The 20,825-nt window shown below is 35.4% G+C and overlaps 1 protein-coding gene across 5 annotated transcripts in view; it reads left to right on the top strand.

Moving 5' to 3' along the window:
• The window catches only part of LOC120421600 (zwei Ig domain protein zig-8-like), a 415,971-nt gene that overhangs the window by 375,095 nt on the left and 20,051 nt on the right, over positions 1-20,825 (top strand). For all 5 annotated transcript variants that reach the window (XM_052711285.1, XM_052711283.1, XM_052711286.1 and 2 more), the window contains one exon: positions 15,480-15,649. In XM_052711285.1, coding sequence (XP_052567245.1) covers positions 15,480-15,649 — 170 coding nt within the window. The remainder of the gene's footprint in view (positions 1-15,479; positions 15,650-20,825) is intronic.

The following is a 20,825-nucleotide window of genomic DNA, read 5'->3' on the forward strand; positions in this document are numbered from 1 at the left end:
ACAGCAACTCTGACTCCGATTCCGGCTTCTGGAGGTTTTGTGACTTCGAATCCAGCTACTCAGAATTTGCTTACTCTGACTCTGAATCCAATAAGATTGAAATATGAGGAAAATATGAGAACACAAAAAAGTTCGAAACACAAACTAACAATTTCCGAGCAAGTTCAATTTTTGGTGCAACTGTCGTTACCGTTGTTAGGCCGTGAAGCCATTCCAGGTGTAGGAGCCGTCTCCCAGCTAAAACCTAGACAAAACCCAGACCCAATGTCACCCCAGATGACGGTACTGTTAGATTTTCATTAAAGAGATGCCGCAGTTTGAAATTTAGATTTTCGCAAAAAGACAAAATTTTGGAATGCAAATAGGGATTTATGCATCAAAAACATTTTTTTTATTATTAAGTTTATAAATAAAATAAAAAGTTACATAAAATCAATAATGGATTTGACATTTTTGGTAACAATTCGCCTTTATTCTGAACAAATCAATGACAATATTATTTATTTATAAAAATCTTGATGGGCATTGCATGCAAAAACCTAATAAGTATGACAAAATACTTGATAACAAAAAATAACAACGAATAAAGGAATATATTTTTAACGTCAATATTTTGATTGTGAAATTTACATGATAGATTGTATAAATTAAAAAATAAAATAAAAACAAAACTTAATGGAACTAGCGTGAAATAATATCTAAATATCTTATTGAATGCCGACTCAATAAAATGTTTGTTAAAAATATGACCAAATAATTTTTATTTAAAAAATGCAAAACTTCATTGAATACTAGTAATTGATTTTAGATGGGTAAATTGCAGATTATATTTGAAAAATTTCCTGTTTTCATTTATTTTTTTGTTAAAAGTTGACATCCCATTTTTCTATTTTGAATTTTTCCAAACTTTTGAGCCATAGAGAAATGTTGACAAAAATTTTGCCGCCACGTTATGATTTGCAAAATAATTGTTTTTTTTTTAGGTATCCTGGGTAGTAACAAAATTCATGCCATTTCAATAACAAACACTGTTAAAATAACAGAAAGTGTTATGAAATCTTCTTAAAAAATCAATTTTTGCATAAGAGTTTAATAACAGTTTATATTATCATAACAAAAAGTGTTATTAGTCTGTTATTGGTTGAAAGCCAAAACAACTTGTGAATAACATTTTTGCTATGGAAGAATACCGCCAACTGTTATTGGGATGATCGGATTAGTTGTTAAAATAACAAAGATTTGTTCGAAGAATATCTCAAAATGTTATTAGTCTGTTATTACAATAACAATTCAATAACAAATAAATCATAGCGTCGGATAACAAAACTTGTTATGAAAAACATAGCATGTTATTGGACTAGTATTTTCAAATAACAAAAAATGTTATTCCCAAGTTATTTCTGACTGCTCGGGTAAATAAGGCCTTTGCATTTTTTTTTTAATTTTCTGTTCTTCGCCTCTGACCAAAGTCGAGAAGAATGGGGGGGGGGGGGAGAAACAAAATTTAAAAATTGAAGCGAGCCATGGTTGTATGAAGAGAGTGATTTAAAACGCTTTTTACACATGTCTAGTTGTTTCACAATCATTAGTTTCCAAAATTATCTGAATATCGACGAACATTTTTTTTGCGAGTAAATATTTTTTTGCGTTGCTGTGCATTAAAATTTTTAAAAAATTTAAACATGCTGAAAAATATATTTAAAGTTGTTTTCAGTTGAATTAACTTCTATTTACATTAAAAATTTGAAGTTTCTCGAAAAAAAAAATTAAGTCATAAACATTGAAAAATATTCCAGAATTTCAATAGGATATACTGCCCATGATCGCATAAATGTCCCATATGCAAAAACAGCATGCTGAGAAAAACGCATTTAAAGTTTGTCCCATACATAAGGCTACGTGTTAATTTTTCGCGAAAAAACTGGATTTCCTCCTGAATTCTAGAACAAAGTACTGGATGTTATAGGCTCTTTTGAAAGAGCACACGATTTTGAACCAAACTGCATCAAAAACTCGAAATCGATGAAAATGCATATGGGACATTTATGCGATAAGGGGCAGTATATTGGCTTGAAGATATAATTATAATTAAATTACTTATAACTGAAAATAAAATATTTTTTTAAGTGAGGTAGAAACCTGGACAGTTTTAAGCTTAAGTAAATATCAAAACGAGTCAAATTAAAAAGCTGTAAAAGACAAACTTATGGAAAATTGCAGGAGCTTTCTGGTAAAAATATTTACGTGACTGAAAAATCAAGTTTGTCATATAGAAATTGCCAAAAACCACCAAAAAACACATCTTTATTTCTAACACCGCTATATCTTCACAAGGATTGGACATAGGACAATGGTCAATATGAAGCCTTTTTTGTAATTGTCTGGGAAATCGATTCCCACTACCGGTTTTTAAAATGCTGACGTTTTGACCACTTTTCAAAACAACTGTTTTAGTAAATGATTTTGGTATTAAACGAAAAAAAAATCGTTACATCACCTTAAATTTTTACTTATAAACTTAAAAATCCAAAAATCTCATAAAAGTGGCGTGTATTTTTATTTCAGTGTATTTTCTTCAGAAAACTCGTCCAATTTCCTTCAAGTTTGTCTTTGATCACTTTTTGATACAATGCAACTACTGCGACTTACAGTAATTTTTAAACTACAAAATACAAAAATATTTAAATAACTCAAGCCCTTCTCAAATGTTATTTTGGAGTCCAATTATCTCCATATCGACGTCGTCGTGCTATCATGTCGCACCCGCCATTTTGACGTTCCGAGAAAAACGCGTTTTAATGTTTGACCTTGAATAAACAAAAACGAAAGCACGCAATGTAAACAATAACAAACACGTTTTGTTTGGCTGACCATTCTGTGCATTGTCCCGAAGTTTGGTTGAAGTTGGTTGCTGGAGTCCCGAGTTATAACTAAAAATGTTTACGGTAGTCTAACTTGTACGTGCGTCAATCGCGTTCTGACCTGAAATCCCTTTGTCCTTTGTCGCACTTACATCAATTTTCAGGGAGTGACAAGATAGCATGACAGGATTGAAACATCTTTTTTGCAATTCCGTCGTGAAACTACTTACTTTTCCTGTCATTCTTGAAGCACTTGTTTCGAAAAGTTACACTTTTCAACATGTTTTTGATTTAAACGATTTACACATTTTCTAATGCGAAAATATAAATAAAATCCATTTCCGGTTTTGGTGGAGAAACATTTAATTCGGACATTTTTTTATGTTCAACTCGATTTACAATGGAAAAACTAGATCCGAGCATTTACATTTCATGTGGCATTAAACAAAAACGTCAAGCTTAATTTCAAAGGATTCAAAGTTCACCTCAAACAATCCCGACAAGCCAATGAATCTCCCAAAACTCATTCATTCCGAAAAAGTTAAACCCTTACACGCTCAAAACTTCCACCCCAACAAACCTTGTCTCTTGTTCAACTTTTTAATCCCCCTCCAACCCATCACACAAAAAGCTCGATGTCACACACTTCTGCTGGCTGCTGCCTTTCTCCCATTGACTTTTGTGCACAATTGTCTGAGTTAAAACAATCGTCTCCGGAAAAGTGTTAATTGTTCCGACTCCTCCGGCTTCAGCAGAGTGGCAGTTTGAATTGGGGAGGGCTTCTGTGGAAAAGTGTCACAACAGTTAAACCCCCATCCGGAGGCCAGCCGACGTCTAATCCTGTCCCGACACCGAGTGACATGTGTTAAAACAAATGGTTCACCCCGCTCCGACATGAAGGGTGCGGTGTGGACGAATGTGGAAGAGTGATGAATAGTTGCCTGGTGAAGAGATGTACAAAAACGACTAATTTGCATACAAATCTGTCGCACGGGTGACTAATGTGGGGGAGGATTAAGGGGTTATACGTGAATTTAAATGTTTTTTTTTTTAATTTCAAGTGAAAAGTTCAGATCGGAATGGTTGTCAATTTTACAAACACAAATATTAAGGTCGAGATTAATTTAACGTCTTAGTCCTTCATAATGAATAAAAACCAGTTGTTCTTCGCGAACTGGGAACCTTTTGCCTCTAGCAAACTAGTCAAAAAGCATATAACCACTTGTACTTTAAAAGTTTTTTGTTTGCTTGTTCGTTAAGTAACATAAGAGACGACCACTTTTATTCGTAAACAATGTTTGAACATTTTAAACAATAAACCTCTTTTTCTTGCTGCACCTTTGTGCACCTCTGAATAATAAAAGTTAAAATACCTTCACTGCGAAAACCTCTTTTTCCAAAGTTATTTCAATCTCCCAACGAAAAGTAATCATTTCCATCTGAAAAACAACATTTCATTAGAGGGGGAAACTTCCTCCGCGAAATTGTTTGCTCGCAGAAAGTCGGACATCAAGCGAAAATCTCACTCGCAGTCCAAGCTTTCCACTGAGGAGAGCTTTCCGAAAAAGCTCACCAGCGCCCAGTCAGATCTAAATTATTAACAACATTGCTGCAAACAATTTCGCAGTTCACAGCAGTCAAATGTAGAAAAAAAGAAAGCAAAAATCGACGGCAAACACGAAATGGAATTACATTTTTCTCATTTCCTCCGGAGAGAGTCAGCCCAAGTTTGTACTGAGCTGCATGAGATTTGCTGAGATCCCGGTTCTCAGTGGAAAGAGTTGCAATGTTGCTGATTTGCTGCAGTTTTATGGGGCACGAAAAGGAAAAGGCCATACAGCCATAGCTCTCTGAAAGGTTTGATGGTGTCCCTTCCGGGGTGGCTTTTGTTAGGACCCTTCAGAGTCAAACATTTACAAAAAAAAAATACAGAGATACAAAAATACAAAAATACAAAAATACAAAAATACAAAAATACAAAAATACAAAAATACAAAAATACAAAAATACAAAAATACAAAAATACAAAAATACAAAAATACAAAAATACAAAAATACAAAAATACAAAAATACAAAAATACAAAAATACAAAAATACTAAAATACAAAAATACAAAAATACAAAAATACAAAAATACAAAAATACAAAATACAAAAATACAAAAATACTAAAATACAAAAATACAAAAATACAAAAATACAAAAATACAAAAATACAAAAATACAAAAATACAAAAATACAAAAATACAAAAATACAAAAATACAAAAATACAAAAATACAAAAATACAAAAATACAAAAATACAAAAATACAAAAATACAAAAATACAAAAATACAAAAATACAAAAATACAAAAATACAAAAATACAAAAATACAAAAATACAAAATACAAAAATACAAAAATACAAAAATACAAAAATACAAAAATACAAAAATACAAAAATACAAAAATACAAAAATACAAAAATACAAAATACAAAAATACAAAAATACAAAAATACAAAAATACAAAAATACAAAAATACAAAAATACAAAAATACAAAAATACAAAAATACAAAAATACAAAAATACAAAAATACAAAAATACAAAAATACAAAAATACAAAAATACAAAAATACAAAAATACAAAAATACAAAAATACAAAAATACAAAAATACAAAAATACAAAAATACAAAAATACAAAAATACAAAAATACAAAAACACAAAAATACAAAAATACAAAAATACAACAATACAAAAATACAAAAATACAAAAATACAAAAATACAAAAATACAAAAATACAAAAATACAAAAATACAAAAATACAAAAATACAAAAATACAAAAATACAAAAATACAAAAATACAAAAATACAAAAATACAAAAATACAAAAATTCAGCAATTCTCCACGAAAACAGCAAGATTCGTGTGAATCTGAACCCAAATAATAAGACCCGTTTTTTTGCCATTAAGGTGACCTACACCGTGTCGTAAATGAAAGGTGTCATCTAGATAGGAAAAATAGTAAGAAGTTTCAAAAATCTAGCCGAACATTTGATAAGGTCGTGTAAAACATGAATTGCGGTTTTGAAGGTCTCGGGTCCAAGAAGTTATGTCTGAAAATATTTAACATTATTTTCCATAAATTTTACATAGTATTTCTCAAAATGGTAAAATTTATTAACAGGATTCTGAGAAATCATTCTTTGAAAAAAAAATTACCACGTTCCTTAATCCTTGACAGGGTTAACCCTTCACTCCGACTGGCATCACCCGTTGGGGACATTTCACTGTCCCTAAACCCGATGATAAATAGTGCACCATTATCTCCGGCAGTTCCCTCCCTCAGTGTAGAAGATTGTCGCCAGTTTGCGCCATTTCTTCGTTTTGCCTCAGCAAACAGAACCGAACCGGCTTCACTGTACTTCTTCGTGAGCTTCTACTTGAAACCTCGTCACATCCTTGCGCAAGAAATGTTTCTCATTTCCTTTTTAATTTTCCTCCATTCAGCAGCCTCCATCAAGTGGGTTTTGATGCACTCGTTCGCCATTAGCAGCTCTCGGGTTCCATCCATCCGTCTGGTGTCCGAGCAACTTCATGACATCTCCAAGATCTCGAACGCCGTTTTCTTAGCACAGTGACTGTGCTCGTGAAAATCGGAGATGGGAAAGGGCCCCAAATCCTCACTTGTGACAATCGAGCAAAACTGGTAAACTAGTAAACTCACAGCCCTGCTCGAAAACTACTAGTCATGCTCTTTTTGCAAAATGGATTTGCCGTTTGCGATGTCATGCTCGCACAGAATGGGAGGAAAATGGGGTCGAATTTTATAGGGAAAAGGACACAGTAATGACTTGAAGTTCGTTTGCAGTACGACATCTTGATGTACGTATCAAAACTAACAACGAGCAAAGCATTCCGGGGGGTGTTTCAACTTGACCCCGGGTGTAGTTCATGGTTTTGATTAAATTTTAGTAGAATTTCACTATGAAATTTCTTGAAGTGAGGCTGGGGAAGTAGATTAGGTTACCTAAACATGAAAAGTAAAACAAAAGAAACAAAAAAAACAACTTTTTTAAATAAGCTTTTGACATAAATTATATAATTGATAGAAATGTCACAATACAAAAAAGGCATTTCGAATCGATTCTCATTTCTGAATCAAGTTAAACTAAAGTTTCGAATCGAACTTTCAACAGTTCCAAATGATTAACATTTCAATTTCCAGAAAATTCCAACGTTAATTGGTACTGAATCCCTCCAGCACAAGTTCAACCGAACATTTGCGTCATTTTCACAGGAAACGGCTCAAGTGATTGCCTTATTTACTCCTCTCCATACGGGAAACGTTACGCAAAAACATGTCTGGGTAGTACCGAGAATGTGTAAAAAGAGACAAATTTTCCTCAAATTTTCAAGAGCGATTATTTTCGCGTGCAGCCACGTGTCGCGACAGGAATACCAAGAGTACAAAATGTGTCAAAATAGGCTCAATCGTTTTGTAGAAAATACTTGCAGAATTTTGAGGGCGTACTTGTAATAAAGAATCCCTCTCTTTTTTTTTTTTTTGAGAAATTGATTTTTAATCTTTTTTGATGATAAAAAACACTAACAATTTCGAAACAAAAGCTTTGAAAGTCTTTAATTTCGGACTGTGTATTTGAAATTATGCCAAAATTCTTCTTAAAAATATTTTAAGTGTGCTGTTCCCTTTCAAGTTTACGGAATTTCCACCCGAAAATAATGTCAAATTAAATAAATTTCAACGTCTTACTCCAGCGAATGAAATCACTTCACCGAACACGTAACCACCAAGTAAACTGATTTGAGAGAGCTTCCATCTTAGGCTGAATTTGCATACCTGCGTGTGTGTGTGCACGTGTTTGTCTTTCGCATAACGGCATAACCTACACCCACCGTTTGTGTACACTTAAACACTCGAGCTTCAAGTTTCGAACCACAGTTTTTGAGAATTGAGTTTTGCGAAGGATTTTCCATATTTTTCATAAGTGGAGAAAGGTCTCTTTTGGCTCGTGAAATTGCGTACACACGCGCTCGCACACACACACTCACAAAAACACGTGTAACGAAAAGAGCAAATAATATTCAAGACGGTGGAAGACAAATATACTCGGTAATGCCAATATCAACGATGGAAAATAGGGTGAAAGGTGCAAATTTGGGTTCGAAATAAATCTTTTTTTTTTTCATTTTTTTAATCTTTTCAGATTGCCAGTTCCAATTTGAAAAAGATGTCCAGCAAAGAAAGAAAATTACATACGAGTCAAATACCGGCACTTCTCCACCATAAACAAAATCTCAAAATATGCTCAAGCGTAGGCCCACCCACGAAAGTAGTGTGGGCGTAGAAGAAACTTGTCAAAATTATTATTGATGTTGTGCTTCTTGGAAGGACGATTACGTGTCGAACTTGGAAGGTAAAGGTTTGTGGAAATTGCCGTTATGTAAATGCTGCAAAAGGGTTGGACGTTTACGTCGAATCTTCCTATTCAGTAATTTAAAACTGACATTAAATTGCCAAAGCAAAATAAATTTGCGGAACAGATAAAAGTAGAAAATCAATTAAAAAATCTTCATACTTCACAGAAAAAAAAATCATGGTAATATTACATCTGGGAAGGGGTACATCTTTTATGTCAGAAAAATGTTGTGATTTTAAAAAATGTGTAATTTCACCACTTTTCTGATGCAATGTCACTTTCTCAGTCTAAATTGAGGTAAAATTACATCATAAAAGAGGTAATATTCAACCTTCCAACATTAAAGCTTCCAAACTTACATTATTTGTTACTGTGTATGCTGTCCCGCCCGTGTGGATCAATCGGACCGCGCACTGGACTCACAATCCAGAGGTCGCCGGTTCGAATCCCGCGGCGGGCGCTCTAAAATTCTTTGTGTAAATATGGGTATTCGGCGCCGTCGCTCCGTGCCATACTTTCATACACTTAGGAGCCCAGGGCGGCGAAGTCCTTGTAGATAAAAAGGAAGACACTAGTGGTTGGTACTAGCAATGGTGGCCGACAGCTATAAAGTCAACTTCGTTCGTATGCTGTCCATATAAAAATGCCGTTAATGTATGGACGTCTGCCCAAATTGCATGAATGTTGTAATAGAAATCTAGTAATGCTAAATGTTTTCTGTGGTTATATAATTTCAGTCAAATTAAAATTAATAAAAATACTTTTTTTAAAATTGTTATGCGTTTGGCTTTAGGTGAGATTCACCAGATAACTAAATCCGAACATCAGCTTGAATGCAAATAATAGGAATTTATGATTAAAATTCAATTAAATCTCATAATCCGACAACAAAAAAACACAACTCAACAAATGTACTTAGTTCGCTGCAAAGTATGCAAAGCTGAAAAGCTTTCGCACCGCACATTCAAATTACAAATTCTGGTAAGTTAAATTCCACAACAAAACAGAATTCATTAAAACAATGTGCAGCACTCGTGTCAACCGGCGCGAACAAAAAATAGTCCCACATGTCAAACGGATTTACAAAACAATGAGTCCAGCTCCAGGATCAGCATTATAATAGGAATGTGCATGTTTTTACCTTCGTGGCAGAAAATAAAATAATTTGAATAATTGAAAAAGAGGGCGAAAAAAAAAACTGACATACACAAAAAAACAACTACGAACATGACAACAATGGTGAACATCGAGAAAAAAAACCAGCAAATCCTCTGGCAACCGCATAAGAAATGTTGCCAGCACCAGCAGTTAGGAATAAAAATGTTCATTATGCAATTAATGCCACATTATTCCCGTGCAACAGAGCCAGTTGATCCGGTGGCACACACAAACCCATTCCAAATTGAAATAAAAAACACAACAACCAGCATACCTACCGGTGGTCAATGGGTATAGGGGAGGAGTGGGATAGTTCAGATGGATTATTTTTTCAAATAAAACATTTTAATACATTTGTATCGTAATACCAGAATGCATAGTAAAGCGACTTTCATAAAGTGTTACAATTACAGCATAACTTTATTGTGAGTTTTTATTCACCAAATTCAACGATTTTCAAAAAATGCTTAGGCTGGTACAAATATTTTTAAAAGTTTTTGTCACCCCCCCCTTCAAAATTGGCCCGAAAAATCAGGGGGCAAAAAAAATATTTTTACAATAAAATTCAAAATTTCAATGAAAATTCAAGTGCAACCAGCTGAAATAAAATTAAAATACATTCTCCTGCGTTTAAAATCATTTTTAGCATGTTTGGGTTTATTAAAAAATCTTAAGATTTTTTGAAAATTTTCGATGCAAAATCTTTTTTTTCGATACAATTTTTGTTTTTGTCAGATCTTAGATTTTTTGAAAACTAATGATTTTAAAACAACTGAACTAGTGTAAAATGCATTTTAAAACACTTTTTTCATTAAAATGTGAAGACTATGGCTTGTTATTTAAATTTTTATATTTTTTTATTTTTTGCCCCCCCCCCCTTGACCTCGGCCAGGGCCGAGGGACAAAAACTTTTTTAAATATTTGCATCGGCCTTATGGCATCACAATACAAATCCAAAAATTTTTAGGTGAAGTCACGATTTTTTTTTTCGTTAATTTTTTTTTGTGTGGAAATAGCCTAAGATGTTAAAAAAAGCCTAACGAAAAATGCAGGATGGTATGTCTCTCCTAAAAAACAATAACCATTTTCTAAAACTATTTTTTTTTTGAGGAGTGGTCTAAACGTCAAAACTAAAAAAAGCGATAGCGGAAATCGATTCTCCAGACAATTTTACATAAAAATCTCCATATTTACTATGACCTAAATCCAATCCAATCCTTGTGAAGATACAGTAGTTTAAAAAATATTTTAAAACAGCTAAGTTTTTGGCCATTTTATTTTGGTATAGATTTTTTTGCAGTCTCGAAAATATTTTTTATTATAAAGCTCGTCCAATTTCGCATAAGTTTGTCTTTGACAGCATTTCAATTTGATGTATGGGCTCACAGATATAAGCTTAATTACACAGAAAAAAAGATGTTAATATTATCAGGAAATGGTGACAGATTTTGTGGCAAAAACATACTGTTGAATTTTCATCAATTTCTGATGGTAATATTCAACCAACTAAATTTTCAACATTTCAAAATTCAACTTTTGTTTACTGTGAACATTGCTCATAACTGAAAATAGGATATTTTTTCAGTGTAGTGTAGAGGATGGTAGCAAGCTGGAATGTAAATTAGCTTACATCAATAAAAACTAACTTAAATCGAGACCAGATCCTCAAAGTTTTGGACTTGTTTGAAAGATCTTTCCTAACCAACGATGAGTCGGATGATAGATCCGGATATAGTTTACATACATTTAAGTGAGATGTTGATATTTATGAAAACACATTTTTCTACATAACTATTGAAGTACTGAGCAAAACTTCAAATAATTCAATAGCGACATATGGGACCCTAAACCGAGTCGAATGCGACCAGTTTGAGCAAAATCGGTTTAGTCAGTGCTGAGAAAACTGAGTAAGAATTTTGGTCAAACACGTACACACAGACATTTGTTCAGTTTTAGATTATATGTCGATAGGTATAAACCCGGGTCAAAAAAATTAAAGTTGCTCAAATCAAAAATTATATGAGATTGCCCCCAAGAGGCCAAAATTTCAGCCCATTTGGTTGAAAACTGGCTAGCCTTGAGCAGGAACAAGTTTAAATGGGAATTAACCCGTAAAACTGTAGCATTTAGGTAAATTGCTCTGTACAAGTCAGCCGTTAACAAATGACGACTTTTGCATACCGTGGGGTCCTAGGGGATGGTCTGCGGAATAATTCCTCCGAAGGGTGCAAGACGATCCGAGGCCCCTGGTCTTGCCTTCAACCGGATTCATTCCGGCGTCGCAGAAATTCTCATGGTCCCAGCTAAATGTATAGGGAAAAATCAAAGCACACTAAGAAGGCTGCCTCGACCAGAGGACGCCACATGGCAATCAGCCACCACGTGTCAGGAAAATAACTTCAAATTCGGCTTCAAAATTACCTTTAGCGTTGTTAAGGTGTTTTTGATGAAATATCTGGTTGAATAAAGTGTCCTAGGAATAACAAAACCACTTTAAAAGCAAAAAATGATGATACCCTCCTGCCATAAATAGCCTTACCTCAGGTGAGGAAGGTAAAGCGAGGGAAATCTGGAAAAAATGCCAAAATCTATGTTTGTTCAACATTTTTATTTTAAAACCGCTGAAACTCCACAAAGACTGGCCTTAGGACAATGTACAGATCGCAAAATTAAGTGGAAATGGATTTTCCGAAAAATGGTGAAGTTTTGGAGCCAGGTGTCTTCAAAAGAGTTGTTGCAAACGAAAAAGGGCAACTTTTGGTTCGGTTGAAACTTAGGGCGGTTCACAATTAGGGTGATTTTGAAAATCTAACTTTTCAGGAATATTTTTGGGATTTTTTTTGTAGAAAATTGTTGGGCTTGCCAAATCTAAGCACTTATCAAAAATCAGTTTATTTGAACGTGGCATTTAGGGTTAAGTTTTGGTGGAAAGTGATATTGGGAGCACTTTTAGAGCTCTAAAAAACAAACATTTTTATTTTTTGACAGGTCAATTTGGACTTAAGGGTTAAAAGTTACAGCCATTTTAAGGCAAAATTAAAACATAAGTATCTCGAAAAGGTGCAAGCCAAACTTGAAGTGCCAGGTTGTATTTGAAAGAAGAGATCTAGCACTACTAACAATCTCAAGAGTGAGTTTCTTTAAACTCAAGATATCTTCATTTGAAAATCAAATTATTCGCTCTACAGCATTGCCTTGGCGTTCTCGATTGCGAGATTCCTACTCGAAACTAGGTGTCCGAAGGCTTGATTGTTGAGGCAATTGCAAAACTCTTTTTACACCTTAGCTTCCATCCACCCCGGGATTCGAACTGACGACCTTTGGATTGTTAGTCCAACTGCCTACCAGCGACTCCACCGAGACAGGACCCAGGGAGACGACTCCTACACCTGGACTGAGCTAACGACCTAACCTTTTTAGGTTAGTCCGGGCCAACAATTACTTCCCTTCCGACGGAAGGCGTGATCAGACAAATCTCGTCTCGAAAAATGCCACCGGGACCTTCTGGGATCGAACCCAGGCCGACTGGGTGAGAGGCAATCACGCTTACCCCTACACCACGGGTTGCGGCATATCTTCATTTGAAAATGTCTAATTTTCAAGGGAAAACCATATGGGACCACCCTAACGAAATTCGAAAATTGTTCAAATATATGTTTTTCCATATAATTTAGCCCACCAAAGTGTCAAAAACCAATTTTTGGTCATATTTTGGGTTTCAATTTTTACTGTGTTCAAAAGGAGAAAAGTTGGGCTTTCGAGGAAAATTACTACGAAATTTTTCCCAATATATCTGAATAAACACAATGGTCAAATGAATACATTTTTGCTGATTCGAAGGCATCGGGACCAATAATCCGGGTTCGGTGGTTTAGTGGTTAGCGTGGTAGCCTCTAAATCCCAGTAAGGCCCGGTGGCATTTTTCGAGACGAGATTTGCCTGATCACGCCATCTATCGGATGGGGAAGTAAAACGTCGGTCCATTTGCGTAAAAGAGGTTTTGGGTGACTCACCAAACATAACCTTCGGACGCCTAGAAATGAGCAGAAACTTGCAACAGAGACCACAAAAGATCCAGGAGTTGTTAAAGTGGATTGCTTTGCTTTTTTGGGACCAATAATCCTATGCCTGATTTTTTAACTTATCCAAAGTTTGTAAATCTAATCTAATCTAATCTAATCAGACCCTAGCGCAGCCAATCTTTCGAAGGGATCCTGGAGAGTGCCTTAGGTTAGATGACGCCTAGCACTCTTCTTGTCATTTATTAACATTTGTAGTGCGCCATTGCATTAGAATGCATTGAAACATCACAAGCGTTAAAGCGGCCAGGCCTACTGCGTAAAGCCGTATCGCAGAGATGACTCGTAATTGGGTTGAGTTTGAGCACAGAGTGTTCGAACAACAACACAATTCTGAATCGACAGGGGAGGAAGAAGCGTGGGGACACACCACCATACGCTCCGAGATTTTGGTTGTATTCGTTGGGAGCACCATGCTAAGAAGGTTTGGTACTCCGGGACCCTCTGGGATGGGACACTGTATTTCCACGAATGCCCTGGACACTATTTGCCGTGGTTATAGCGCCACAACTCGCTCTCTGTAACAGTATTCCTAATTCCAGTCCACGCTCACCAAGTCGTCAAGGCCTAGTGGTTAGCATTTTTGCTTACCAATCCAAAGGACGGAGGATCGAACCCCGTCTCGAGCGACTTTGATTTTTCGTTCATATTCATCATTTCAGATTTCTATGTTCTTAACTTTCTCGTTGGGAGCAGATGGGAATCGAACCCAGAACCATTCGCTTACAAAGCGAACACCGTAACCAGTCAGCCACGGCCGCTCCCCTTATCCAAAGTTTGTAAATTTCCATTAACACAATTTTTAAGTATGAGTTTTAGAAAATAATTTATCGAATTTCGGTACATTGTTCGAACTTATTTCTTTGGAGATGCTTTAAATTCAATCAATGCACCGTAATCTGATTAACTATTTTTACAAAATCGTATCTCTTTATCCTGTTAACGTATGTTCACTAATTTCAGTTACATGATATGTGAAACATCCTTGAAAAAATCTGTTGCAATGTGGTGAGCTAAGATTGGTTTAGCATTTCCGATATTTGTTTGCTCAAAAGACATTTCAAAATCATTTCGTAAGTGATTCATTAACAAAATTTCATATACATTATATATTTGTGAATTCGGGAAGGATTGATACTATTTTTAACATCGTTAAAAAGAAGTATAATTTGTACTTTTTAACAAATTTTAAACAAAGTCGATTTTTTTTATTGAAATTATAATGAATGTGGTAATAATTCCACTCTCCCTAACCTTTGTCCTGTAATATTTTTTCTCCCATTTATGTGTGTAGCACACTGTGTACTACACTGTGTAGTGTGCACTTTTCCGGCCCCGTTGTTTCGTCTGACGTTCAACACACAATGTTGATCTCCGTGCAGAAAAGTCTGACCTCTCTTTCCCTTTTCCTTTCCCCCTGGTTGAAGTTTCCCGGAAATGGAACACAAACTGCAATCGGATTTGTTGCTGTGTCGGGGTTTTTTCGCCTGTTCCGGAAATGTTTATGCAATTCAGTGCACTCCTTCTATACCAAAGCTTGTGAGTTTGTTTGTGGCTTTCGTACGTGTCATCGTGGTCAGACGGGGGCTGTGTATTGGATTATGGTTTGGGATGTTTGTTTTAAGGCAGGTGAATTATATTTACTGCGGTTTTTGTGTTTGTTTAGCGCCACAGTTCTTAGGAAAAGCGTAATGAACTGGCAAATAATGGCAGCACACATTAGAGCGGTTTTTGCACTCTTGAGTGAACATTTCCGGTTGGAAACGAACACCGAAACGGAGCAAGGCTTCGGAAGTGTTATTTAGATTAAATCGCATCATACACTGAAAAAATCATGCGAATTTACATGGGATAAAATGTGTTATTTTCGTAAAATTAAAAAAAATAGTTTTTTCAAAATGTCGGATTCACATTCCCTAACACTATCCCCTTTTTCACTTTATTTTCCAGGTGAACTGGTGGGCTCGTCCCGCAAGTTCCGCACCGACTTCCTCCAGGAGTGGCCAACGCCGGGAACTGGGCCTTACTTCGACACCGCATCGATCCCGTCCAACATAACCGGCCTCGTCGGCAAGACGGTGCTGCTGGTGTGCAAAGTGAAAAATCTCGGCAACCGAACGGTGAGTAATTGCGAATTTTAATGAGGCCTGGGTGTACGGTTACAGAAATTAGGTTTAAAAAGTTGCACCGGTGAAAACAGAGAAAATGGGGGGGAAATTTAATGCAAAAGCTTCCCACAGTGTACCGGAAATTATTCAGAAGCACGTACTTTAACGACTTTAAATTAGAGCTACTTTTCCGTTGCAAAATTGTCCGGTTCACACCAACCCTCATAAATAAACCTCCCTCCTAAGTTGTCCAACTGAACCAAAGGCCTCCCACGTAATAAAATGCCTCCAAAGGCTCATTTTCCGCCCACTCCATCCTTTTGCAATTTTACGCACACGCTGTGTCACACTGAAAAAAGGTATTATTTTTTTGTGGTTCGAGACATACCAATTAAATATTGTTTTGATATAATTCTGAAAATAAGTAGAAGTATAAACACAAAATAACATAAACAATTAAACAAAGTCAATGAATCATGATACATTTTACACTATCCAACCCAAAACATTTTCTACTGTGCATCACTTGGTGTAGCTTAGAGGAAGGTTGATGAAACTTTGCCTTCTCGATTCAAAAACTGGAGCCCGTCCTAGCCAGAGAGCTGCAACAACGTGCACTGAAGGGTGGAATTCTTTATTTTGCAACGTTAACGTTAGTTGCGATCAAAATGAAACTTTATGATAGTGTTTGGGGGAGGGAAAGTATGGGTTTTGAGGCGAAAAAGAAGCGGTCGATTCAATAAATAGGGTGTGTGTGGATGATGCTAATAGCAGGGGGTTCGTCGTTTGCTTACTAGCGGGTGGGCGTTCTCTAGCTGTGTGGAGTCCGTTCTAGAAGAGAGTTGGAGATCCACGTCTAACAGCAATGGCACTCAACTGCACTTTTGAGAAGGTTTGACAGTGTTGTCTTTTTATTAAATTATTTTAAAAAATCAGGAAAAAGATCAATCTTAGAGTGTTACCAGTTCACTTTAGTTTAATAAAAATAAACTGAAATTAGGACGAACGTAGTAGTATTTGAGTTACAAAAATTTAAAATAAAATTTAATGAGGTCGCATGAAAACTCAAAATGTCAGCACCAAAGCGACTTTTTTTAACTTCGGATTCCTCTGAAAAATTCTATAATTTTTTTAAATCCACCACAAGATTTAAAATTTAAGTAAAGGTCATTAGGTTTGTATTTTCAAAATCGATTTTTCAGCACAGCAATTTTTCAGTTCCTTTTGGGGTCCTAAACAACTCCCTAAAGTTTGGGAACGATTGGATATGTCCTCACTTAGCGCAAAGCGATTCAATTTTCCATATAAATTTTTATGGAGAAAACCATATTTTTAGATTTCGATATTTTAAAAATCCACGTTTCACGCTATATTGAAACCGGATTCATATTCGGATGCTCTGGAAGGTGCTCTACAACTTTCCCGAAGAGAATATGGTGCTAACTTGCTCCTGAAAGAAGATACAGCGTCCTCAAAACTCGTCTAAAACGTGCTTTTCGAGCAAAAAACCACTATGCCAAGTTTCTGCTCGATCCTAAGAATCCAAAGGCTTGAATGGGGAGAGCAACCAAACCTCTTTCTACTCCAAGGTACCTTCCACCCCAGGGTTCGAACGGACGACCTTTGGATTGCGAGTCCAACCGCCGCCAGCGATTCCTTGCAAAAAAAAAACCGAGCATGGATCAAACTAATGGCCAAACAAAAAAAAAAGTACGGCTAAGTAGTTCTCTACTATTTCGCAAATTGACAAGTCACTATACAATATTCACAAGTCATACAATATTGCGGGCTGTAAATATACATCAGTCTGTAGCTTGAGATGGGATTTTTTTATCGATTTGGTGTCTTCGACAAAGTTGTAGATTATCATTAGAAAAAAAAAACACTCTAAAAAATTATCCATCTCCTTATTTCACTTTTAAAGACTTCAAAGTTGGACTCCTAAAATACGTATATTTGCCATATTTATGATTAAGTGTCCCGGTTTGTAGTTATGATGCCTTATAGCTTACAATTTTCCAGGAAAATCCCCAATGAAAAAAATATTTTGGGAATTTTGAGAAAATTTCCTGCAATTTTCTCTCTGAGCTTTGAAAATTTGGCAATTAGTTTCTGAGATATAGCCTCACAAAGAATTTGAATCGATGAAAATTAGGATTTCAAAATGTCACCTAATTAGCATGTAATTTTCAACAGACGATATTTATGAAACTGTTGCTTCAATTTTCGACGTAAAATGAAACTTTTTGATAAGAAAAATTCCAAATTTCAAAATCAAGCATAACTTTTCGTGTACAGGTCTACCAATAGATCATTTTCCTCATTCAAAATTTTAGAGCAAATTTAAACATTTTTTTTTCACCTTACTGACGAAAGGCTATAAAATCACTCGAAAAATTAAATTTTTAACTAGACCTCCTAGACCTACCGTCATTTATACATATCGACTCAGAATCACCAGCTGAGCAAATGTCTGTGTGTTTGGCTGTATGTAGACATGTGTACCGAATTAATGTCACTGTAATATCTCGTCACTGACTGAGCCGATTTTGACCGTATTGGCCTCATTCGATTCGTCTTGGGGTCCCATAAGTCCCTATTGAAATTTATACGATTCAGTAAAGCACATCAAAAGTTATGCTTAAAAAACTGCTGCATATAAATTTCACAATTTGTAAAAAGGGTGCTTTTTGCATGGAAACCTGCCATTTTATATAATTTTAGAAAGGTTCTGAAATGACATTTCTTGTGGATTAAGAATTTTCAACATCTGACTTATCTATCTAAAATTACGAGCAATTTACAAAATGCTATGAATTTTGATAACCTCAATCTATTTCCCCACGGCGGTTTATGTACAATCATGACAAAAAGTCTGTAGGAGGTCTGTTTTTTGTTTACTCATCACTTATTTTTATTAGGACCTCTTTAGTGCTGCGATCACGTAAGGGGCGATGAGAGGAAGGCACCAACCACCTAAAAGTGGATTAAGTAACGCTTTTTATTATAAAAAAAACGTTAACGTCAATATTGATCCTTGCACTGTAACTTGGATTATGCCCGCACTATTCTCTCGCACTTTTGACAACAAGAACTCGAAAAACCAGGCAACCAGTTGTTGTTTATTTACATTTCCAATCGCATTTTCCACCAAACTGAACTTTCGCACTTTAAAATTGCGATTGACAGCTAAAAAACAAGCGGCTCGCTTTGATCTATTTTCAGGAAATTTTGAATTTTCCAAGCCAGTTTGACAAGTCGCAATAGTGCGATCGATAGCAATAATTTAGTGCGAAGTCCAAGTTAGTGGGAATTGCGCAATATTTTTGGGATTTTTTTCCTTCAAGAAAGTTGTTGATCATGTTAATCCTACCAAATTTCTCCAATGCACTAAACTTTTATCTCACAATCTACGCCTTAATGGAAAAATGGGTCTTACAAATCGTAGTTTAAACCATTCCAAAAAATCCGACTCCGGCAATTGAAATTCCACCGAACCTGACTCGAACTCCAGCAACAACTCCTATACAAAGTTGTTGAAAATTAGCCCAGGCTAGTCTGAAATAAAAAAAATGGTAGTAGCCAAAAAGCATTGTACAATAGTTTATATTAAATTCTAGGATGGTTACGAACCTCCACGTAGAGGTGATGCTCCACGAGTTATGCTTCTTCATGAGTGTAATCAATGATACACTGAAATAAAAAATAAGTACCAAATTCCTAAATTCTAGGAATTTTGCCTCTTTTTCTTATTAAGTAATCCAAAAAACCCATTACTAAATAAGGAAAGGAGCCAAAATTCCTAGAATTTAGGAATTTGATACTTTTTTTTTATTTCAGTGTACACAGTTTATTTATTTTTTATGAAAAACAAGTTTTCCGCAAAATTTAAGTCCTTTGGATAACTAAATGCATCGTCTAGATTACAACACTTAATTAAAAGATCAGTATCAAAGCCATTAGTGTTGATTGCTATGACAGCCCTAACAACTCTATTCAGAGAAATCCCAACGGCACCAGGTTTTCGAACCGTTTGCTCCACACAACAAAGATTCAAAGTGGGTGTGGCAATCTGTGGCAGAAATTCAACTCAGCATCCACATTAACCGCAGCATGTTCAGCTTGATACGTGCCAGCATGTTACGAGCTTTCTTCCGATAGTGGTCGGGGTAACGTTGCTCGGAATCCTAGACCCAGTGCTTTCCTGATATATCTCAAACCTAGTCATCAAAAACAGGTTCATTTGTTTAGTTTTAATGGAAATGGAATATTTTTCTAGCATTTTATTAATAAAAGACTACAAAAATATTATAAAACAAATATTCAATGATATCTGGAAATATTAAACACCTTATTGAAAATAACGATAATTGTCAGAAGGCTACACATTTCATTCCTTTTCATACTATCTCAGCTGTGGGTACGACACTCATTACAAGATGAGCCACAGTGATAGGACCAGAAATGGGCTGCTGCCGTGCCCATCATCAGATAAAGCGTTATTGCTGCTCGGCCGGGTTACTTTTACGATTCTATCACAACGTTTTATGCTGTGTGGCCCCTTTCGATACAGTTTTTGCTTAGATTTTAGCTCTCCTTTCTCTCATTCTGATTTAATCCGGAAATTAAAATAAATTTTAAAAGAGCGTAGCATGACTCTTTCAGATTGGTAATCCCTGGTAATTCAATTTTTAAAATTGTCTTTTTCTCTTAAGAGGTTACATACATGTAGAAAATCACAAAATTTCATATTACAGAAAATTTATTAAATACACAAAAAAGATGATTTTCAATCACTCCTGAAAGTTTCATGAAGATATTTCTTGATTAATCTGACTTACAGGCGATTTAAGCCCAAAATTTTGCCATGCGGGTGCCACGATATCTGGGGTGAAGACTCTCAGGACATATCCCGTGTGCATGACGAAGCCAGATTTTTATATTTTGCTTTTTTTAAGTACAAAAATCATAAGTTGTCGATTTTTGCTATAAAAAACACCAAAATATTTTTATCTTTCTTTAAATTATACTTTTTGAAAATCGGCCTTCGTCATGCACATAGAACAAGTTTAACAAGTCTTCGCCAAAATTTTGAGCCGATTTGGTCAAGACAGTGTTGAGATATCGTGGCACTGCTAACTTCAAATAGCTATTTCTCGGCAATGATACATCCAAATGTCTTCAAATT

Source organism: Culex pipiens, chromosome 3, assembly GCF_016801865.2.
Source record: "Culex pipiens pallens isolate TS chromosome 3, TS_CPP_V2, whole genome shotgun sequence".
NCBI lineage: Eukaryota > Metazoa > Arthropoda > Insecta > Diptera > Culicidae > Culex > Culex pipiens.